Source organism: Ascochyta rabiei, chromosome 9 (assembly GCF_004011695.2).
Source record: "Ascochyta rabiei chromosome 9, complete sequence".
NCBI lineage: Eukaryota > Fungi > Ascomycota > Dothideomycetes > Pleosporales > Didymellaceae > Ascochyta > Ascochyta rabiei.
Window position 1 is genome coordinate 1770262 of NC_082413.1, and position 22599 is coordinate 1792860.

The window sequence follows — 22599 nt, forward strand, 5'->3', positions numbered from 1 at the left end:
AACACTGCCCATCTACGCCTAATCACGGTTACGGGTGCTGGGCCGCGGTTCAGCGACTGAAGGTAGACGGTCAAGTTTATTTGCTTATTGCGTTCGTGATTGGGCTTCACACGTTTCACTGCGCGGCCATGACGACTGGAAAATGCGATACAGAATGTATATTGAAAAGAGCTCACAGTATATTCCACCCTCGGTACCAATGTGTCCAGACTATGTACTTGAGCCCACGTGTTCTTGCTGGCACACAAATCCTGTCGCCTTGTCCCTCCTACGGTTGCTAGGATCTACAGCAGATTCTAGACGTTGGGTGTGAACTCATACTTGAGTAGGTCATTCGGAACATCGTTGCCGTCTGTGAACACCAACTCCTTCAGTCTACCAGCGTCTTCCTCGGGAATTCCGTTTGTGGTGTAGTGCTTTCCATTCAAGAAAACAGCATCTGGCTCCGTTGATCCCGAGCAAGTGAACGCATCGCGCTTCCTCTTGTCGTCGCCAGGCTCCGTCCAGCTGACTCCGTGAAGGGTTCCGTCGATGCAGGTTTCGCGGTCCTTGACGGCCTTGTTGACGATGATGTGGCCGCACTGCAGCAGCCCGTCGGAGTTGGAATCCGGGCCCTGGTCCCAGCCGATGAATTGCTTCTTGCCGGTCTCCTGCACCTCGAGCTTGCTGGAGTGCACGAGCGTCACGTTCTTCGCGATCGCGTCGGCGATGGAGGTGGTCGAGTTGGACGTAATCGACAACGCGCACACGTTGTGGTCAATGTCCTTGAAGAAGAAGGCAGACCCTGCGCAGCCGGGCTTGACGTACGTGTAGATGTTATCGGCCGCGACGAGACTGCCAAGTGTTCCGACCATCAACAGGGTGGGGAGGTAGGAGTACATGGTGAGCAGGATCGAAGATTTTATCGATTGAAGATTTGTGGTTGGGTGTGTAGTAGCGACGTTTCTGCGTTTGCCAGATTCGACTCGTGTGATACAACATCTAAGAAACGAGGGAGCAGAATCCTTTTATAGCCTACAGTTGAGCAGACGAGTGACGACATCGATGCCGCAGTAAGCACTGTCCTATTCACCAGGTTCTGGGCTTCGGTATCTCCGGATATCATGTGGTCTGACAGCTGTCTCAAGGCCGGACTCTGCTCCGAAGACTTCTAGAGAGTGAGTGTAGGAGTGTCGTTAGTGTGTTGGTCTACCCCCGTCACCCGATTGGTCCCTCGGCGGTAATATGGTGTAGTCAGCGTCTACCAAACTAAGCGATTGCCATCCGTATTTTCTCCAAGTACCTTCCCTTTGGCCGTGTAAATCACCGGAAGCATCTCCTGATGAGGATTCTTTCAATAAGCGGGTTAGCGCCTGTTTGGTGCTCGATTGTAAGACTTGAATTAGAGCCACAATCTGGTAACCCGAGTTTGGAACACTGGGTTGGTTCCAGCGTGCTAGAGTAGCGTGAATGTGTTATGCAACGACATGAGGCTGTGTTGGGTGGCCAGCTCCTGTGTAGCATCTGTCTCGACCAGACTTACTAGCCTCCTGCTCAACCACCAGCCGCAGGGCCAACACGGAGCAACAAGCAGGTAGAGCTCTGATCGCCTGAAGGAACCGGAGATCCCTACTGGTCTTACAATAGGCTACGGCGTAGTGCCGACAGAGATGAAGATCATCCTGTAAGCGCTAACATGCTAGACTCTCCTTCACCGCCAAACCCTCCTGTTCTCCCAACCGATTAGCTTCGATCGCAAACCATGACGGTGCCTGATCGGACTTAGAGCGGTGTCTTGGGCAGGCACAGAATAGGCCCTTGATGGACGCTTCCGTATCCTTAGCTTATCAAGCACCAGTGTTACAAACCCACAAAAGCATGCCTCAAGCCAATACAAGGCGTCTCAACTCCCACCTTCATTCTACAACCTCTGAACCTCATCGAGGATTCACGACTCTCGGATATATACTATGGCATCAGGCATAAGCAGCGAAGGTGGGGAAGGTCTGCAAGGGTGTTTAGCTGTATTTTTCGGATAAATCTATCTCAGCTTTGTCATACTTTACGTACAAATCTCAGTGCTCTCTGACTGCCACCAGCGTCAACCACTGCCTGGCACTGGTCTCTCAGTGTTGATCACGCTTCTGAAGTCCTTAGCGGTTAAACCATCCCGCGCCTCCTGCATGATACCCCCAAGTCTCTTGGGGGTATACTGCCTCCTGCTAAATCTGGGTAGTGTAGCTTAATATGATCCTTCATCTTATCCTAAATAGTCTTGATTAGATTAAGATATAGTGAGAATGAGGTCAGAAGATGAGTGTGACACCTCTTTCTTGGAGCTTGTTGAGGGTGGCCTGGGGCAGAATCCCGCATAATCAAATCAAAGGTCAGGAATTATGCAAAGCCAGCCGTAAACAAGTAGAACGATCCTTCCGCAGTACCTCACCCCGTCACCAGTCCTCCACTCCTCCTCCCAAAAGAGCAAATAACCTCTTGCAGTCCCAGAAAAGGCCGCCTCAAAACATCCACCCACGCCTTCTTAGCAGCTCGTCAACAACACACGTGGGTGTAAGCTCTTCTTCAGCTCTGCGTGTTACCCACGTTCTGTGATGCATTCCCCTAGTAACCCACGTCTCATCGCTCCACAATATCCTCCACTATTGCAACGGCTCCTCCTAGTTACCATGCTCACGAACCCACGCAAGACGTAACTCCATATGAAACTAGGTAAGAAGGGACTTGGCACGTGCAATTCAGCGTGTGTATCCTCTCTTCTCGAGAGCCCGGAATATTACATCCTGTGTTACACTCCAGCGGCAAGAGAGCCAGCGGCAAGAGAGCCAGTGGCAAGAGCTAGACAGCTCATCTGACGGCTTTGTTTCGACGATTGGACAAAAGAGCCGTAAGCTCATCTACTTGGGCATCTGGGAGGGTTTTTGGGCGACTGCATCGCCGTTTGGTGGGACCTGTTTCGCTGGCAATTGCGTAGCTGACTTGTCTCTGGTATCGTGAGAAGGTCGGTAATGGAACTGTGGAACTGTGGGTGTGGCCGGTGAGGGCTAGTGTCTGCACCTGGAGACGCTCATCTCGGCGTTGATGGCGGCGTTGACGGCTGAGGCCGTGTCTGCTTTGGCCGATTTGTGCGCTGATTTCGCCTGGATGTGTTGAAAATCGGTGGATTTCTGTGTTGGATATTAGATAAACTGGGACTGTTTACTTTTAATCACTGGTTTTTAATAGTTAGGGCGTTTTGCTAGTAAATAAGGTTTAGAGTTCCTGTTAGTGTTAAAAAAGGGGATAGTGCACTAGACCGCTAATTTGTCTTATACAAATAAGCCTGTATTAAATACAGGGCCTTTTAACTTCTGTATTTAACACAGGACTTTCTGTATTCGCACACGTGACCTATCTTAGCAAATTTGTAAAAGTAAACAGCCCTATCTACTAATTTACAGCTGCTAAGTACATGCTACTGCAACTCCCTGTCTAATTTTAACGCCGCGTAACGCTACCCAACACAGAAATCAGCGCATAAATCGGCGAAAGTAAACAGGGCCTAAGTTAATGCGGGTTGAAGACATTGTGTTGATGACACGTGGATGCAGTAGAAGACAAGTCAGCACTGTAATATATACAAAATCAGGTACGATTCGGTGTAATTCTGTTACTAGAGCCATTCCGCGTCATCCGACAAGCACCCTGGCTGTGCCGGATCCACCTACACTACCTATGCCTTATACCATCGTAGGCGGAGTCAAGGCCCGTTTGAAGCCGTCAAGTCTCTCGGAACCCAACGTCTCGTCCTCACGGACGACTTACTGGCCCGACCGCTTCAAGATGGAACGGACTGCTCTTTGCCATGTCTACGCGAGTTTGCAACAGAAAGAGCAGCAAAGCCTACTTAAATGTGAGGGTCGGCGAAAACGCGGTTGAGAGGTCTATTACATGATGGATGAAGACAACAAGCTCGGATTCCTGCCAGGAGAGACCCAGTGCCGAGCGTGACGACTTTCGGAAGGTCCAAGATCTAGCAGGTAGTACTGAGATGTGGGACAAACAGTGAATCGGTCGATTGGTCTGGTCAGATTCGGCATCCCGATTTTCTTGACGCTCTGGGCTCAGAGAATCTTCTAGGCATCGGCGCCTCAGCCTTGTGATGTGACACCGTGTTTAGTTCAGAGGCGGACGCACCGCGAGGCAGAAATGCCGACAACATATGCAAGCTGAGCTCTCGGTAGACGAGTCACAGGCTTCTGAGAGCACTGCCCACACACCTGCGCCATGCAGATACCAAGTGTCTCTCGATATCGATTGGAGTGACTCTGCAGTTAGCCTGACAGAATCTTATAAAACCTCCGGGGTAACAATATGAGGGCGCGACCCCGAAGCTCGAGGTCGTTTTCAAATCCGTCATGTGTTGATGCCAGTCGAAAACGGCTGAACATTCTTTGGGAAAAACAGCACTGAAACAAAACACCAAACGTACGAACGATGTCTTCCAAACGCAAACTACTCGGTCGCTTCAATCTCCGGTCCAAGTACCAGTCCCCTGCACCGACGTCGCCGTCCATCTCAAATCCTCAACTCATCGCTGCTGCAAGAACAAACAACACCGCTTTCGGCAGAGCGCTTTATACATTCCCGGGCCAGCTCTCAGATGGAAAGCGCCACGATTTTGCCAACACGAACTCAGGTGTCCCCATCGAGAATCAGCCAAGAGCACAACCATGAAAGAAAGCTTCGCTGCGGCTGGAACCGACGTGAAACAAACCGTTGAAAAAAACAAAACAGCCTTGGAGGTCAACGCTGGAGCTAAGAACCAAGCCATGGCCGCACTCTTGTTAGGCGCCGTGAAACAAACCGTTGAAAAAAACGAAACAGCCTTGGAGGTCAACGCTGGAGCCAAGAACCAAGCTATGGCCGCACTCTTATTAGGCGCCTGTTGCCACAGGCATGGAGACGAGCCGCAGCTTTATGCCAACTCTTTGCGAGGCGAACAGAATGGGCAAAGACGAAGTTGCAAATCTGCTTTTTTTTTTTTTTTAGAGGAGTCAGATATATTAAATTGCGTTACGCAGCTGAAAACGGCATGAAAGATGTCGTCAGGTCCTGTCTTCGATGCAGTGTTAGTCCTGAAGAGAATGATCCCTATCGCAGCAGCAGTCCCCTGTATTCTGCTACTCTATGGGAGAGGATTGGGACTGCCAAACTGCTTTTGGGTTTTGTTTTGTCGCCTACCTAGGGGTGATGGACAGAGGTCTATTGTACCGTGGGTAGTTTTCAAGACGGGTTCTGCTGTGATATCAGAATAGTGTAAACACTGCTCTCTCGATAATGATCTATGTATCTACTCACATCTCCGTCTGGTCTCTGTATCTAAACCTACTCCCTACACTATCAACAGCCTTACTACTACTACTACCTACCCATCTACACACAGCACGTAGAAGAATCTACAGTAACCGCAATACGGTTTACAAAATAAGCTACTACGTACTATATTCTCTATTGTAAAACTACCACATCCCACCAAGACCTCAAACGATCCCTCGTTACTCCCCATCCAACACCACAACTCGTTGATCTCACAGGGCCTCTGCCGTATCCAGCGTATTCAGCACTAGACGTAAACCGGCCAAACGCCACGTTCGCAACCCGGTATCGAGAATCAGCATACAGTCCAACACGCTCAAACCCGCCGAGTTCTTCAGTCCTGCGCTATCGATAAGCCGCCGGGTCTCTCATCTCGCAAGCTGACTGTATCTACCAAGGACGGTGAAGGACGGGGGGATGATGGTATTTGCATACATGTAGAAGGGATTTGTATGGCTTGAATCAGTGGCGGATAAACCTAGCGGCAGGATCTGGTTAGAGGAGAGCTCTAAAAGAGACTAGTGGGGCGATGATTGTGCGTGATTGCGGGTGTCTTGTGTAAAGTCTATACGAGCCTGATGATTTGCTCTTCGGCTTGCGCGTGTCTCTTGGGAAGTTCGCGATCGAAAGACGCGTGCAGTTTGTCAATGGAACCTTTGCTTGTGAAGAAGCCGATGTGTTCGAACGCGTTCATCTGGGTGGCTGAGGGCACCATAACTAATCCGAGAAAGGGTTTTTTTGGTTGGGGTTCCCAGCTCGTTTCCTTCGGACCGTTTGTTCAGCACCAGCAAATGAACTTCGAGTCTGCCTTCGGTAGCATCCACAGGGGAAAAATGGTCAAGGTAGACTACGTTGTTCAGGTCATACACTTTGCCCTGCGTCTTCTTGTCACCGAATGCCATCCAGCGTTCCTCCCGGTCAATAGAATGGAGCAGTGGCGTTACAAGCCTACATCTACGCCTGGCGAAGCCATCCACAAGCGCCCTGGACGGTTTGGCGTTCACAGTGAGCTCAATCAGCTGAGCGTCCTCATCATGTGGAGCCTTCCAAAAGTCTGTAGGTATGAAGAGAGGATTATCACAGTTGATCCAGCTCCAAGAAGGCGCCATACACGGTTCTCGCCCAACGAGATTGCCTCCGAAACGATGCCAGCACAAGTGCTCTACAAACTGAGATCGCTAGAGACCTGCAAAGAGTTTGTCCTGAAGTGCATTTGAAACACGCTGCGCGATTCCTGACAAGGCGACTAGCTTCCGTTTTTATACGTCAACTGACAAGCTGCATACGCGGAAAGGAGAGTGTTCTACGCAGTGTACAGAGTATCGCGTTGTTCTTCCATTTGGTTGGTTGAACCGTGAGAATCCAGTGCTCGTTTGAGGCTTCCGTTTGCAAAAGCCTCCAGGCAGTCCCAGTAGACCAAGTCGCGAGTATAGTGTGCAGAAAGACCTGTTGACCATAATGTGAGGATGAAAGTGAGAACAACAAGCGAAGGCGATGTGTGGAAAAGAATCAAAGACGAGATGAGCAAGCGTGAAGTGTACGGTCAACGAGTGGACTGAAGTGGCGACGTTGGACCAGGCTGAGCGTAGGCTGCATCAGGCAGGGACTCATCAAGCCTATCAGCAGGGAGTAAGGATACGTCATCTTTGAGCTCGATCTGGAGCGGTCGTACTCGACGGTCAGATGGGTTATTTTCTGATAATCAAGACTTGAGGCTGTGAGCATGCAATTGCAATTTGTTTGTGGTTGTGGTCGTGAGAAGTGGAGTGGAAGGTCGAAGATGGATAGGGACAGAAGGTGGCCTGTGCGACTTGCTGGAGTGACATCAAGTGCGCGACCTCATCATCGCTGCGTGCAGTTGAACAACCACCCACAATGCGGCCACACACTCCAGCGCGGGCCATGCGCTCGATACAGCCGATACAGCGTTGTGTGCGTCTATCTGCACAACTCAGAAGAGCAACATTACCTCGAAGAATACAAACCACCCGCGCCTTCACCACGACACCAACACAACGCCACAACCCCTCCGCCTCGACCGTCGACCCAACCGAAGTCTCGCACTTCAACGCCCTCGCCTCGTCGTGGTGGGACCCCCACGGCTCGTCGCGGCTGCTGCACCTCATGAACCCGCTGCGCCACGACTTCATCGCCTCGTGCCGCTTCAACGACCCTGTGATGCCCTCGCAGAAGCTAAAGTACCTCGACATTGGATGCGGCGGCGGCATCTTCGCCGAGTCTGCCGCGCGCCTGCCAGACACACACAGCGTGACCGCCATCGACCCCACACCAGGCGTGCTGAAAATCGCCGAGGGCCACAAGAGGCGCGATCCGCTGCTGATGGAGCCCGGGCGGCTGACGTACCTCAACACATCGATTGAAGAGCTGCCCTTGCCGAAAACACCCGCCGAAGCCTACGATATCGTGTCGCTGTTCGAAGTCCTCGAGCACGTCAACGCGCCTGGGCCGTTCATCTCCAACCTCCTCCCGCACGTCAAGCCGGGCGGCTGGCTCGTCATGAGCACGATTGCGCGCACGTGGACTAGCTGGCTGGTGACGAACGTCCTGGCCGAGGATGTGCTGGGGATTGTGCCCAAGGGGACGCACGAGTGGGGCAAGTACGTCAATGAAGACGAGCTGCGCGGGTATTTTGCCAAGGAGCCTGGGTGGGATGGCGCGAGCGTGCGCAGTCTGGGTGTCATGTACGTGCCAGGCTTTGGGTGGAAGGAGGTCAAGGGCGGTGAGGACTGGGGGAATTACTTTTTCGCTGTGAAGCGCCTCGAGCAGTGATGGTGATGGTGTTGGTGAAGAGCAAGCACGTACATGATACCCTAGAAATGTACAATATGTATACAAATACGATCAACCACCAAGCCTCTCCTCTCTCTCTCTCTCTCTCTCTCTCTCTCTTTCTCTTTCTCTTTCTCTTTCTCTTTCTCTTTCTCTTTCTCTTTCTCTTTCTCTTTCTCTTTCTCTTTCTCTTTCACGTTCATCTCTGTCTCTTTATCTTTCACGTTCACATCTCTCTCTTTCTCTCTCACGTTCATCTCTCTCCCTCTTTCCCTTTCAACATTCACCTCCTCTCTCTTTCCCTTTCAACACTCACCTCCTCTCTCTTTCCCTTCCAACACTCACCTCCTCTCTCTTTCCCTTCCAACACTCACCTCCTCTCTCTTTCCCTTCCAACACTCACCTCCTCTCCTCAAACGGCACCGGCATGTTCGCCCGCCCCCTGCTCTCCTGGCCCTCGGTGTAAACGACATCATGCCCGCCTGCCATCTTCCACGCGCGCAGGTAGTCCTCGCCGGTGAAGCGCTTGGGGTACACCTCAGCCTGTCCAGCATCGGTGGTGCGTGTCTTCTGGATGGTCTGCGCGACAAAGGGCGTCAACTGTGATTGGCATTAGACGTTGTCTTTCCTGCCAATAACGCCGTGCAAGCAGGAAGGCGTAGTGGCGAAGGGCAAGGGTGATGCCATACCTCTGCATTCTTCGTCCCGTGCACGGGAAACACATACGTCCGGATCTTGTTCCAGTCCGGCGTGAAGTTGCCGTACCGGTTGATGGTGCCCATGGAGCCCACGCGGTTGCCCTTGTAGTACTCGCGCCCGGCCTGCTTGGTGGAGAGCGGGAGGCGGCGAATCGTGCCCTGGAGGGCGGGGGTGGGTTTGAACATGGCGGTAGCTGAGGCGCGCCTGGCGCAAGGAGGCAGACGGACAAGAGGCTTGCTGGAGAGCGAGGGTGGGAGGCGCAAATGCAGTCACGGCCGGCTCGACGATGTTGCGCTCGCTCGTGGCTGCAGTGCGGACCTCCGAACGCACGGGGCGGCCAAAAAAAGTGCGTGCCAAGATTTCGCCCATCCAACTCGCACCCACACTTACACGCCCTTCCCCTACAACCGTCGTGTGGCTCCATACCCGCAACATGCCTCCCCGTGTAGCGCGCAGTTCGCTCCAGAGCGCCGCGCCGCCCAAGCAAAAAGGTCGTGCGCCCGGCGAGCGAAACAGCAAGAAAGCCAGCAAGCGCGCGCTCAACGCCTTCGCCATCGCGCAGTACGATCACCCGGAGAAGACGAAAATCCGCAAGAACCGCCTCGGCGAGCTGGACCCCAGTTTCCACAAGAAGCGCGCGCGCGACGACGACGACGACGACGACGAGGACGAGGACGAGGATGACGAGGAGGGCGGGAGCAGGAAGAAGGTGAAGAGACGCGGGGGAGATGACAGCTATGACGAGGGGAGCGATAGCGAGGGGAATACGTGGACCATGGGCCATGTGAACGATGACGACGACGAGGATATCGACTCGGACGAGGCGTTTGGCGAGAGCGATGAGGAGCGCTTTGAGGGGTACAGCTTCCGCGGGAGCAGCAAGAACGGCAAGAACCTCAAGGTCAAGAAGAAGGGCAAGATTGTCAACGAGGGGGAGAGCGATGTCGATATGGACGAGAGTGAGGAGGAAGAAGAGGAGGCGGACGACTTTGGAGAGGAGGGCATCGATCTGGCCACCGCCCTCGACCAGTATGAAGAAGATGAGCGCGAGGAGAAGAAGGACAAGGCGCGGAAAAAGAAGAACAAGGCCGATTTTGGGAGCGATAGTGAAGAGCCGAGCGAGGGGGAGGATGTGGCAAACCACGGCGCGACTGATCTGTCCAGCGACGACGAAGATGACGAGGAAGACCGCCAGGCACAGTTAAACGATCTCATCTCGTCGCTCGCTGCAGGAGACGAGGGCAAGTCCAAGGGCAAGCGCGTCGAAGTCCACGAGTCTGCGGCACCAGACGAGTTTGGCGTGTCTCGAAAGGTCGACCTACTCAGCTTCAAGCCCAAGACCGCCGACGAGGAGAAGAAGCGCGCACTCAAGCTGCTGCGGGACGACAAGACAACAAAGCGCAACGACATTGCGCGAAAGCTCGACGCACCTCTGCCAAAGCGACAGCAGGACAAGCTCGATCGCGCGGCCGCCAACGCCAAAGCCAACGAGACCCTCGACCGCTGGACCGACACCATCAAGCAGAACCGCCGCGCTGAGCACCTGTCCTTCCCGCTGCAGCACAAAGACGCCGGCAAGGCCATGGGTGAAGACCGCCTCCTACCCACCACCACCTCCGCGCCCGCCAATGACCTCGAGAGCACGATCCAGTCCATCCTCCAGCAGAGCGGCCTTTCCAACGGCAAGGACGACGAAGAGCAGATCCAGAAGTGGGAAGTCCTCCAGACCAACAAGATGCCCATTGAAGAAGTCGAAAGGCGCCGGGCCCAGCTGCGCTTGGAGCGCGAGCTCCTCTTCCGCGAAGAGGTGCGCGCCAAGCGCATCAAGAAGATCAAGAGCAAGGCCTACCGCCGCGTCCACCGCAAAGAGCGCGAGAGGCTACTCGAGAAGGAGCGCGACCAGCTCAAGGCGGACGGTGTTGACCTCTCTGAGGAAGAGCGCGAGCACAACGATCGCCGCAGGGCGGAGGAGCGCATGGGCGCCAAGCACCGCGAGGGCAAATGGGCCAAGGGCATCAAGGCTACGGGTCGCGCCGTCTGGGACCAGGACGCGCTCGCTGGTGTCACCGAGATGGCGAAACGCAATGAGGAGCTCAGACGCCGAATCGAAGGCAAGCAGGTTCGCGACTCGGACGATGAGGGGTCTGATGTGCCGAGTGACGGTAACGAGAGCGAGGAGGAGAGCGAGGCCGACGACGACGAGCTTCTGCAGCGCCAACTCGGACAGCTGGAGAACCCGTTCTCCGAGAAGGGCTCGAAGCTGGGGCAAATGGCCTTCATGCAGAAGGCTGAGGCGGCGAAGCGCTCAGAGAACAACCAGGCGATTGAGAGCATGCGTCGCGAGCTGGCGGGCGAGGACAGTCAGGACGAGGTCGAAGACAATGCCACCCGTGTTGGGCGGCGCAAGTACAGGCCTGGAAAGGTCGTCACACCGGCTGTGCAGGTCAAGGGCAGCGAGTTCGAGGAGCATGTTGGCTCTGATGAGGAGGCGGACGGGACTACCCCGAACGGGCTCTCCAACGGTGCCCGCAAGGCCGAGAAGCCCAAGAATCCCTTCTCGACGGGCCAGTCGAACGGCACACGCAAGGCGCAGAAGAGTGCGAGTGTTGATGCTGATGTCGATGCACCGAACCCCTTCCTTGCCAAAGCAGCCAAAGCGAAGAAAGGCAAAAAAAACGACGCGGCCGCCGAAAACGACCTCCTCCCTTTTACCGACTTTGCAGATGAAGACGAGCCGGAATCTACATCCAAGCCTTCTGCTGAAGAGAGTGTTGACGACTTCCTCCAACAGCGCATCACCGCCACAGACGACGACGGCTGGGCCACCGTGCTCGGCGACCAAGACTCGGACCACGACGCCCAAGCCGACTCAGACGAAGGGGACGACCTCGACCTCACAAACCTCACCCGCAACCACCTCCTCACCGCCAAGGGTTTCGCCGGCGACAACGTAGCCGCCGACTTCCGCCTCGAAAAAGACACCACAACAAAAGACGAAGCCGCCAAAGAAACCACCACCGTCCTTCCCGGCTGGGGCTCGTGGGCCGGCGACGGCATGACGAAAGCCGAAAAGCGGCGCAACCGGGGCTGGAAGACCACGACGCAAACCCCTGGCATCGACGCCTCGAAGCGCAAAGACCGCAACCTCGAGCGCGTCATCATCAACGAGAAGACGGTCAAGCCGAACAAAAAGTACCTGGCTAGCAGCTTGCCGTTCCCGTTTGAGAGCAAGGAACAGTATGAACGCAGCCTCAGACAGCCGAAGGGACGCGAGTGGACCACCAAGAAGAGTCATCAGGATGCGGTACTCCCGAGGGTGTTGATTAAGGGGGGTGTTATTGGGGCGATGCGGAAGCCGCTGGTTTAGACTTTACGTTACGTGGTATGTGGATGTGGATGTGGATGTGGATGTGGATGTGGATGTGGGAGAGGGTGCATAGACGGCGTTTGGCGTTGCGAAGAAAAGTAAGGTCTGGTTTGTTGGGTGTCAGGGCGTAGGTGCTCGAATGAAGACTTTCGCTATCGTTGAATCGCGCGTTGTGAACCACACCTCTCTTATTTCCCCAAGACGTTGAGCCGCACAGAATCGTCGAATCGTATGTTGAGATGAAGAGTAGCGTTAGTTCCTTTGTGACGCTCTGCACCTGCTTCATACAAGAGATTGCACGTCTGCACCTTCCAAAACTACCGAGACGACGTCTTGACGCATATTGTCGAGGTGGATCGACATCTCAGCGATACTCACACCGCCACCTATCTTCATCCTACCTATAACTGGTGTACAAGTCCTGATCCTGTTGAAATCTCCTGCCTAGTTCTCGACATTTTCCTACTGCACACAAGACTGAGGAGTGGATTTGTTTATGGGTAACATAGGCTCGAAACAAGAGACAGTCACCGCAATCACCTCCAGCACATCCACTCAAGCGGACCGACTCGCACCCAGAACTGAAGAAGCTCACCCGTCCATGGGCCGTAAAATCTCCAGGAAACAGTCTATAACCGCAATCGCCTTCGACACGACTGAGAAAAGACCGCGCACATGGAGCGAGCGCCGCAAAAACATACTCTCCTCGCTCGGCTACGGAGTCGCTGCAACTGCGAGCAGCGATGAAGTGCCGCCTGACAATATCTTCGTACCAGTGCAGGCCGATGCCATCTTACCGCAAGTCCCGATCAGCAATCACCATCCTGTGCCAAGGAAAGGTATTGAGGACGACGACCTGCGCACTCTGCATACCAATAAGTTCTACGCCAATGCCTTTCTCGGCGGGCAGAACCAGCCGATCTGGACACATCCTTACGCGCTGTGGTGGGGCAAGGGCACGCAGGAGTCAGGCATGCTGCAGACATGGGGCATGAATATTGGGCATGTTGAGGATGTCGATTTGCAGTATGGGCCGGGAGAGCCCCCGAGGGTAGGACACCATTGAGTAGTTTTGCAGAGAGCTGACACCCTGTCCAGATTCTTAACAATCCTCGCAAGCAGTCACTCATCCTCTCCGCGACTGAACTCGACGCGCAGACTACCTTGACCACCGACACACACCTGCCCTTCTCAGTCAACATTAACCTGAATGCACACTCCAAGATCCAGGAGCCAAAGATCACGTTTCCTGTCGTGCAAGGGATGAGCTTTGTCACTGCTGGCTACAGGAACGCGACGCCCACGATACAGACCGGCGGACGAGGCTTCATCGAGTTCAGAAGATCTACCATGATCGGTAGAACGGCAAAGTACCGATTGAAGGACTTTGATGGTAGGGACTGGCTCGCTTATGTCAGTCCAGTGCCAGGTTTCGCGTACGAAGTTGGTAGTTTCGTCAAGATCGACACGAACACGGTGCTCGGTCCATCAGCCTTCCAAGGAACCATCCAGGTGGCGAAGAATCCAATGGGGGCTAGAGGAGAAGCCATCTATGACAAGGCTGCTGGTGCTTTTGTCTGCGAAGCGAAGCTCACTGCAGTCGTTGACGAGATGAGAGCCATGTATTCGTTCAGTTACACAAAAGTCGGGACTGCGCCTTTGCTCATGTTTGCTCTGCCACATCACATCCAGTCTCTCGATCCGGAGCTCAGGGGGCAAGTCACCGTACTACAGCTGCGCACCTCGACAAAAGGCAAGGCTACGGCTGTTTGGGCTGAGAACTTGACCTTCATCGAAACGAACCTCCCTATCACGATGTCTTTCGGCCCCTGGAGCCCTACCATGAGCGCAAACGCGAAGCTGCGCTATCCTCGCGACGTTCTCGCCTTCATTGGCTCGGTCGCAGAGCGCGATCTACGGCGCGCCATGACTGAATCTATACCACCAGACTCGTACTATTATGCTGGCAAGGCGCTCGCCAGGTTTGCGGTCATTGTGTGGGTCATCAAAGACGTGCTTGGCAATAATGCAGTTGCCGCTGCCGGCCTAGTAAAGCTCAAGCAGGAGATGGCGAAGTATGTGGAGAATCAACAGCGGTATCCTCTCTACTACGATAACAGCTGGAAGGGACTCGTATCTTATGCTGGCTTCAGTGATCTGGGTGCTGACTTTGGAAACACGTACTATAATGACCACCACATCCACTTCAGTTACTTTGTGTTTACTGCGGCAATTATCGCATATCTAGAGCCGGTTTGGCTCATGCAAGGTGACAACAAAGCGTGGACGAACATGCTTGTGAAAGACTTCGCCGAGAGCGACTACAACGGCCGAGACTACCCGTTCTCACGCAGCTTTGACTGGTAGCACGGCCACAGCTGGGCAAAAGGGTTATTCGAGAGCGCACACGGGAAGGATCAAGAGAGTACGAGTGAAGACGGCTTCGCAAGCTACGCGATGAAGATGTGGGGAAAGGTGACTGGGGATGTAAACATGGAAAAACGAGGTACACGGCTCGTCCACTCCTCACCAGTTCCAGCACTGACAGTCCTCCAGGCAATCTCATGCTCGCAATCCAAGTGCGCTCTTTCAACACCTACTTCTACCTCCTCTCCACCTCCATCCAGCCCCCTCGCTTCACCCCCAACAAAATAACGGGCGTCCTGTTCGAAGACAAGATCGACAACACTACCTACTTCGGCGACTCCGCCGCCCTCATCCATGGCATCCACATGGTACCTCTCAACCCCTCGAGCGCATTTCTCCGCCCCCGCGGCTTTGTCAGGGAGGAGTGGGACGCGCTGCTCTCGCGCGGCAGGACGCTGGAGGACAGCGTCGGGGGCGGGTGGCAGGGCGTGCTGCACGCCAATCTTGCGCTCGTGGATCCGAGAGCTAGTTTTAGGTTCTTTCGTGATGGAGTGGGCGGGTTTTGGGATGAGAGGTGGATCGACGGTGGGGCGTCGAGGACTTGGTACTTGGTTTGGGCGGCCGGGTTGGTGGAATTTAGTAGGAGTCGGTAGGGGGTGAGGGGAAGGATAAGAGGTATCCTTGGTGCCTGCGGCAATGGATTTGGAGACCTATGACACATATTTCTGCATGCTCAAACGTCTTTCCTTGCAAGTACGACTAGCTATCTTCACTCCATTACCTCGACCTTCACCACCAATCCAGTGGCCACTGCTTCATCGAAAAAGTAAGAAAACGTTAAGGGTAGTGGGATTCCACCGGCGGCGAAGCTCCCACCTATCCTACACCCCCTATGTCCTTTCACAATGTCAAACTAGCCCTCTTTCCCCGCTGATTTGGCCAAGCCCGTTCCCTGGGCCGTGGTTTCGCTAGATAGTAGATAGTGACAGTGATGATCTCGTTAATCCATTCATGCGCATCACTAATTAGACGACGAGGCATTTGGCTACCTTGAGAGAGTCATGATTACTCCCGCCCTTCCATGGTCTTGCACATCTCTCAGCGGCGTCCGAAGACCGTAGACACTGTCCGCGCCAGAGATTGTGCTGAAGCCACATATACATGGTGGACAAGCAGGATAGCGTAGGGCATGAAAATAGCCAACGCAAGAAATTTCGTTTCATGGACCTAGATTTTTGCCTACAGCACTGCACTTCGCAGACGATCCAATCCCGCCTCAGAGATACACAGAAGTTCGTTTCCTGGCTAGACAGCTAAGTGGTAGTGCGATGTCTGCAGCGAATAGCGTTATCGGTACGGTTTATACATCAGCCTGTTCGATGGAGTGTCGGGCATCGGCCTGTGCTGTAGGCGTGCTGTCTTTACCGCGACGAGAAGCATGATATGCTTGGGAGCGTGGTAAAAGCAGTTGGGTTTTCCTGTGGGGTTGCGGCTGGTTTGGTGGCGGAAGGAGGGTCGTGGTCGCTGAATCAAATCAAGCGCAAGGAAGCGCCTCCGTCGGTGGAGGATTCGCCGTGCTGTTGCGTGTTCGAGGAACACACTGGCGTTTTTCAGCGCAGATAAGTCAATAATGGCAGGGCCGGGGGGTCCAAGAGCTTGTGGTCTGAGAGTTGATGGCTCGCTGCGTGGGCGTGCTGGGGCGCTTGTTTGGTTGCGTGGAGGTGGTGGTGGAGCGTGGTAGGCATAGCGGTCCTTGGAAATTTTACCACGGGCTCTTTTTTTAGTAACGCTTTACACAGCCTCGTACCTGTGTTGATAGGAACTAGGCATCGTATCGTCTGTATTTGCCTCCTTGCGCTTCAAGCTATTGGTAATGCTGGTGGTAATTGATAGGTTGATAATGAAGAGTTAGTGGAGCTTACTCAGGCTTATAAATTAATCTTTGTGTATTGAATTCCCGCTGATGGACGAGCATCAGGATTGTCATTGCAGTCAGTTCCAGTGGTGGCAGGTAGCGCGTTGTAAGACTTCTGGGGGCTAACACATAAGCACTCGTGGGTAAAAGGAAGATGATTGAGTTGCAATGTTTTTTATATATAAATTTTGCGGTGGCAGCGATAATGAGGTGTGAGATGGAAATGAAAGGAAAGAAGGAGAGCGTCGGGGGATGGTGGGTCAATTGAGGTGGGCAGTAAGGTTTCTTTCTTGTGAATAAAGAATCTGTCGGTTGGTGCCTGTTCTTGCCATCTGATAATGTTGTCAGGTTAGTGGTTATTTTTGTCATTGTTCTTTTTATAGTTCTTACGTGGAACGGAACAAAGCAGAGATGTAGCACGTTCATGAAGGATGGCGTCAAAGGATCGATGACTTCAAACTTTATACTGAGCGCCTGTCCTCGAGACAGTTTAGAGAGCAAAAAACCCACCGACGCGACACCCAGCACTCAAACATACTATCCCAATGACGCGCAAAACAGCATCGACTGGAAAAAAAGTAAAACGCATTCCTGGACCATCCACTGACGATGGTGAACCTAGGGATCCTACGAAACCCACCAATTGGAAAGGCGTGGAGCCTCAGTCTGAGGAAGAGATGGAAGACTGGATGCAGCGCGAGCGAATTCTAATCTTGGATTTTCTCTGTCGGTGCGAAGGACAAGCTTTGGATGAGGCAACCAAAACTGAGAAGGAACGGTACGAGAGCAAACTCGAAGCTGAGTGGGCGAAGTGGGAACCCGAAGCCGATATCCAGGATGGAGAAATTCGCGACTCTGGACGCAAAAAAGAGATGCTGAAAGGAATGGGGTCTATTTCCTCCGGATCCTACATAGCTAAAACATCAAATAAGGATGATCGGCACTATAGGCAGGCTCAGGGCTTGTGGGAAGGTATGATACACCGAGCCTTGATATGCACAATTGCTAATCGATACCTGTAGACTTCTTGTATTTCCAAAATGCATGGAATAGAATGCGCACAAACAACGATAGAGGCGAGAAGGAATCGTCTACTGAGTCCGAACTCGGTCCGGAGAAGACAAAACGAAAGAAGCCTTCACGCGCTGATCTCTATCTCTGGCAGGACAACATGATACGGCTGTACAACAAGTGGGGCATTGGAGATCTTAACAAACTGCCCAAAGGTGGCATCGGACCGGATCAGTTGCATTTGTATCCCGACAACATCAGACATACTGCGAGAAACGGACGATTGAGTCACCTGAAAACACGCTACCCAACCAGTGCGCTGCGTCTAGATCCTGATGCGATCATGAGGAAACGTGCGGAGGTTGAGCGAACGAGGAAAGCGAAAGGGAGAGCTCAGAGAGACATGGTGGATGCAAAGAAGTATGCGGTTGTTGAAAAACTACCGGAAGGTCACCAGCCTTATCATGCAATCACCGAACGTACCAGTCCATGGCAATACAAAGATCGCCGCATTCACACCTCATGGGAGAGCTCGACTTGGGGACCAGCGATTACAAATAAGGAGATCGTTCTCGGAGAGCGGCGTGAGTGTCACCTACCACGCTATGAGACACTCATCATACCTCGTACAGTCTTTGAGCAGGGATTACTTTACGACAAGATCAATAATCGGAGACGGGTTGGTGCTGATGGAAAATGGCTGCGAGGAAAAGTCACACACATGATCTTCGACAGATATTACAAACTCGACGAGCATGAGCAGCGCATTCCACTTCCGGGTCCGCACTATGTGTATTGTAAACCACACTTCACTCCTGCTGGTCCTGTGGCTCAAGTTCATAGCAGTGACGGAGCATATACTGCACGAAGACAAGCGCATCCTAAGTTTGCGCTTGTGAAACACAAAGACGATGCTCTGTCGGATGCCGAAGAGGAAGAGTATGAAGACGACCATGTGTTGCTGCCGGATGTGCCTGGGGATTCTGACGGGACGCCTGATTCGCCTGACAAACCAGAGGATGAAGATTCGGAGGATGATGGTGATGTGTTTGCAAGGACCTATAGAGAGGGTTCAGGCCTCCCGTACCGCCCATTGCGGCCCATTGATGAATTGAAATCAGGGGGATCCGACTCAGGTGATCCGCCAGATGGCGGAGATGGTCCACCAGGAGGGGATCCGCCACCTGGATCTGGTGGTGACGATGACATAGATAGCAGTGAAGATGACGACGACAATGGAGGTGTCACGAAGATCAAGAAACGCACATTCGGTATCGAGGGCGAAAAGTTTACAGACGATGCCAAGGGCAAGTATCGTTTGGTCAAATGTACCAAAAGGTACCGGTGTGGCTTTGAATTCACGCAAAGCGACCGTGTACCAGCCCTCAACCCAGGTGCCAAGAAGTTGTACAACGACAAGGGAGACAGGTTCACTGAGGTGTACCCAAAAAATGCACCAATTCCTGTCAGACGAAAGGCAGAATACAAGGGCGTCAAGTGGAAAATGGGTAAAGATGGTTTCTTTCGCAAGAAAGATCTGAAATGGCGTCCTGTTCTGATCTTGCGCAAATTCAACAAAGACGATGGAGCATACGTGGGTGCTAGCGATCCCTTCGGGCAATTTCCTGAACTCATCAACGGAAATCTTCCAGAAAACCTCGTACGCGCTTACAACAAAAGCATTCTCCAGTACATCAACCGTAACGACCACGAGGTAGGACGTCCAATCATTCAGCCGCGCTGGATAGACGAAGAAATCAGAGAAGCCGTACGCTTCCTTAACGACCTTGTTCGTCAGCACGGTCTCATTCAACTCTTTGATCAGTGGGACGACATCATCCACAAAGCCCAAAAAGCGCTCGATAAGTACCGAATAAAACAGATGAACCAACCCAAGCGCGGACCGGAAAGCGTGCGTACTAAGTTTGCCCGCTCAGAAGGTCTCCAAAAGAAGGTCAAGAAGGCGGGCGATCTGAAACATCGTACAGACAAGATTTCGAGTGCGGAGCTGAAACCGGAAGATCATTTTACTGTCAAGGATTTTGGAGTAGAGGCTACAAAATTCAAGGCGAAGAAACGTACCGCTGGGGGTAAGGCGAAGCGGGAAGCCAAGGCGAAGACTGAGGGGGAATTTGCAAGCGAAAATGAGAATGGCGAGGAGAGTGCCGGTGAAGGGGACGACGATGATGAGCCTGAGGTTGGGAGTCGACCCCCGAAGAAGAAGCGTAAATAGGGGTGTCGTTATGGATAGAGATCTCCTTAAGGTGGATAATTTGTTACTTTTGTTTTTCGTTCTTGTATGATGATTCTGTCGTTAATCGGATAATTGGTTAAGATTATTTGTTGTGATATTTTCGCTTTGTGCATGCCACAAACTCGTAATTTCTTGGAACAACATCAAGACAGAAATTCATGACAACGCTGTCATACAACCGGCTTGTCTGTCAATTCCAATTTTCTGGTACGTGGCTGAGTGTCTGATATATATCTCAATAGCATTGTGCAACAATTTGGTTGTGAATGTGAGAGGATTGACCACAAAGCATTGTGGAATATCTTTTACAATGGACCAGGGCTTTAGCACTTCACTCTTTAAAGATCAGGTATTCTAGTATTTCTCTGGTCCCGAATTGAGAAACATCAAGTATTGACGAAAAGAATTTCTACGCCTGTTTTGACCAGACAAAACTACCTCCTCCGGATTTGATCAACATAACTTACAATAACATGGCAGGCCCCACAAAAAGTGAAAGGGTGACTCGCAAGCGCAGATATCCGACCGCAGAGTCCACAGATAAGGCAACTCGTTACGTGAAACAAGTAAAGACTGGTGCAAAAGCTAAGAGCCCAATTGACCAAAGCACACAACCAGATAAAGCGAAAGCCTTTGATCCAAAAGGAAGTACACCGGAAGAGTGGAAGGATGAAGAAAGGCACTGGATCAAGTGTCACTATCAGCTCCTTCTTTCCGCACTTGACAAAGCCCCATGCAGCGCACCCGAGGTCACCATATCCTGCGCTTACTTCAACGCCTACTTTCAAGGCTATGTATCCGAGCCTACAAAAGACGAAATCTCCCAGTTGCTCTATGCTAAGCGAACATTTGCCGAGTTCAGGGAAGAGATATACCGAAACCACCGTCGCCTGTTTGAGCAGGTTACCGAGAAGTCTCTAGAAAATACTGCGGCTGGTGTCAAAAAAGCTTTCCATCCAATTGTAACGCCCTCGATCTTAGAGACGTATATCAAGATTCAAGGGGAGTTCACGGACGCAGACGCAGACCAGTCCAATCTTCCTCATGACAAAGGCACTTCTGAGCTGGTCGAATTTATTAAGAATGTCGTAACTCAGCAAATCGCATCCTCTGAGCCAACTTGGATCGCAGACGGCCGCGCGAACATCCTCCGTCGCAGACCTCTAAACATGTCAGATCGTGCGGATCACAAGACGGGAGACTACAAAAATACACGCAAGAACAGAGATCGAAATGAGGATCGAGAAGAATGGTACAACGACTACTCAGCTCGAAATACATCAGATGACTACATCGAGATCTCTTACCGTCCGTTAGAAAAGAGCTTGCAAGTTCGAATGGAGTATCGGAACATATACGCTGATGTTGGAAATGCGCTGTTGAATATGGCAATCTTGCGGCCGGACGGGTACGATGGCGACCTCAAGGCGCTTGTTCAGGATAAGACGGACGTGGAATTACCGCTGATGAATGCAGATCAGCGAAAAGAATTTGACGAGCATGTAGAAGCAGTGAAGGCTGGGGATGCATTGAGGAGGCGGTTGTTCGAGGAAGATGAGGATGCTGCTGAATCAATCAGGAAGATGAAGTGGCGGTAAGGTAGTGATCTATTGGGTTTGGAGAGTAGAGGAATCTCAAAAAGAACTGGCAGAGAAAGTGTACTCCATTTCGAAAACCAGTATTACGGGCCTCTGATACAAATCGATTTAAAATGAGACGTCATATCATAGGTTGATTTTGTTGCGGTATCAATTGGGTGTCAATCGGACCGTCTACCCACGGCAGACAGCCCTAGCTTAGTTGGTCTCGGGACAGGTATATATTGCACTCTCCTAGCTAGACAACAATACAGCGCAGTCTTTCTATTATTCCCTACAGCGGCTAGTTACGCCGCCACAGTTATAAGCCTGGAAGCCTTTAGTTAATTGCTGCGTTTACCCGTTTATATACAGCCTGTACAACTGGCTGTTAACACAACTGGATTAATTGTCAACCTGTCAAATAGAGCACGTCCTAAGAGATAGCACAATAAGTGCATATGAGCAGGACCCGCTAGTGACGAAGACGTCAGTCATACTCAGCAAGCCTGATAACTGGGAGAAGTGGTTGTTCGTGAGAAAGGACACAGCAGACAGAGACAACCTGTGGCCGTACGTCAACCCAAGTCTGTCAGTAGACAAGCTGAGGAAGCTACAAGATGAGAAGCCACAGGAGAAGCCTGTGTGGAGGTTTAAGAAAACTCAGGTATCTAAAGAAGAGCAGGACGATATTGACATTGAGGATCTGTCTGCTGAAGAGATATCAGTCTACAACACGTGGGCAAGGAGGTTTAAGCGTAAGGAGGCAAGATGGTTACAGAGAGAGAAGGCCTTAAGAAGCTTCAACTCTGAGATTGCCCGGACAATCGACGTCAAGCACCTGGATCTTATTGTCAGCTGCTCAGACCCGTACAGTCGATTGACAACGCTCAAGAAGCACCTCTGCCCATCAGTAGGTGAGCGGAATCACCAGCTACGCAGCCGCTACAGAGCTGTGTGTACGAGACCAAGGAGAGCAAATCTGGATACCTGGTTTGACGAGTAGGTGACAATCACCAGACTCCTGACGGAGGCCAAGATGCCCGAAGTGGATGGTAACCGATCTCAAGAGGACTTCATACTGTCGATCAGGGGCCTTAACGATAGCTGGGCAGCTACACAGCTGCATGAGCTAATCAGGAAGGACCAGAGAGGAGAGCAGTACACGTCAACCGCAGATCTTGTGGCCAAATTTCGGTCTTACTATCAACGCACACGTCCAATTGCATCATCTCTTGGCACGTTTGCAACGTTAGGTGTTGCACCC

The 22599-nt window shown here is 52.4% G+C and overlaps 8 protein-coding genes across 9 annotated transcripts, besides 12 other annotated features; 6 read left to right on the forward strand and 2 right to left on the reverse strand.

Annotated features, from left to right (window-relative positions):
• Positions 1–296: 296 nt before the first annotated feature.
• EKO05_0006091 (uncharacterized protein) lies at positions 297–881 on the reverse strand (the record flags this gene model as incomplete). The annotated part of the gene is made up of 1 exon (XM_038945919.1): positions 297–881. One exon carries the CDS (start codon positions 879–881, stop codon positions 297–299), a length of 585 nt encoding a protein of 194 aa, XP_038799099.1.
• Positions 882–1945: 1064 nt separating this feature from the next.
• Positions 1946–3069: a mobile genetic element.
• Positions 3070–3567: 498 nt separating this feature from the next.
• Positions 3568–3726: a dispersed repeat.
• A 3501-nt stretch (positions 3727–7227) lies between these two features.
• Positions 7228–8142, forward strand: EKO05_0006092 (uncharacterized protein; the record flags this gene model as incomplete). Its single annotated transcript, XM_038945922.1, has 1 exon — positions 7228–8142. One exon carries the CDS (start codon positions 7228–7230, stop codon positions 8140–8142), a length of 915 nt encoding a protein of 304 aa, XP_038799102.1.
• Positions 8143–8233: 91 nt separating this feature from the next.
• Positions 8234–8337: a tandem repeat.
• Positions 8338–8344: 7 nt separating this feature from the next.
• Positions 8345–8556: a tandem repeat.
• Positions 8484–9026, reverse strand: EKO05_0006093 (uncharacterized protein; the record flags this gene model as incomplete). 2 transcript variants are annotated; one of them, XM_059636729.1, is made up of 3 exons in its annotated part: positions 8484–8487; positions 8546–8742; positions 8832–9026. In XM_059636729.1, 3 exons carry the CDS (start codon positions 9024–9026, stop codon positions 8484–8486), a joined length of 396 nt encoding a protein of 131 aa, XP_059492712.1. The 2 variants fall into 2 exon arrangements, with proteins under 2 accessions (XP_059492712.1, XP_038799103.1); XM_038939633.2 differs by having other exon boundaries at positions 8484–8516.
• Positions 9027–9274: 248 nt separating this feature from the next.
• Positions 9275–12208, forward strand: EKO05_0006094 (uncharacterized protein; the record flags this gene model as incomplete). Its single annotated transcript, XM_038945923.1, has 1 exon — positions 9275–12208. One exon carries the CDS (start codon positions 9275–9277, stop codon positions 12206–12208), a length of 2934 nt encoding a protein of 977 aa, XP_038799104.1.
• Positions 9484–9519: a tandem repeat.
• Positions 10995–11045: a tandem repeat.
• Positions 12209–12220: 12 nt separating the features above from the next.
• Positions 12221–12267: a tandem repeat.
• Positions 12268–12809: 542 nt separating this feature from the next.
• EKO05_0006095 (Endo-1,3(4)-beta-glucanase) lies at positions 12810–14575 on the forward strand (the record flags this gene model as incomplete). The annotated part of the gene is made up of 2 exons (XM_038939632.2): positions 12810–13259; positions 13307–14575. 2 exons carry the CDS (start codon positions 12810–12812, stop codon positions 14573–14575), a joined length of 1719 nt encoding a protein of 572 aa, XP_038799105.2.
• A 126-nt stretch (positions 14576–14701) lies between these two features.
• Positions 14702–15228, forward strand: EKO05_0006096 (Endo-1,3(4)-beta-glucanase; the record flags this gene model as incomplete). The annotated part of the gene is made up of 2 exons (XM_038939955.2): positions 14702–14714; positions 14765–15228. 2 exons carry the CDS (start codon positions 14702–14704, stop codon positions 15226–15228), a joined length of 477 nt encoding a protein of 158 aa, XP_038799106.2.
• A 157-nt stretch (positions 15229–15385) lies between these two features.
• Positions 15386–15654: a repeat region (potential rRNA).
• Positions 15655–17544: 1890 nt separating this feature from the next.
• EKO05_0006097 (uncharacterized protein) lies at positions 17545–19734 on the forward strand (the record flags this gene model as incomplete). Its single annotated transcript, XM_038939755.2, has 1 exon — positions 17545–19734. The coding sequence occupies one exon, from the start codon at positions 17545–17547 to the stop codon at positions 19732–19734; it is 2190 nt and encodes a 729-aa protein (XP_038799107.2).
• A 494-nt stretch (positions 19735–20228) lies between these two features.
• EKO05_0006098 (uncharacterized protein) lies at positions 20229–21353 on the forward strand (the record flags this gene model as incomplete). The annotated part of the gene is made up of 1 exon (XM_038939931.2): positions 20229–21353. The coding sequence occupies one exon, from the start codon at positions 20229–20231 to the stop codon at positions 21351–21353; it is 1125 nt and encodes a 374-aa protein (XP_038799108.2).
• A 137-nt stretch (positions 21354–21490) lies between these two features.
• Positions 21491–21494: a direct repeat.
• Positions 21495–21656: a long terminal repeat.
• Positions 21495–22599: part of a mobile genetic element that runs on past the window's edge.
• Positions 21500–22599: part of a dispersed repeat that runs on past the window's edge.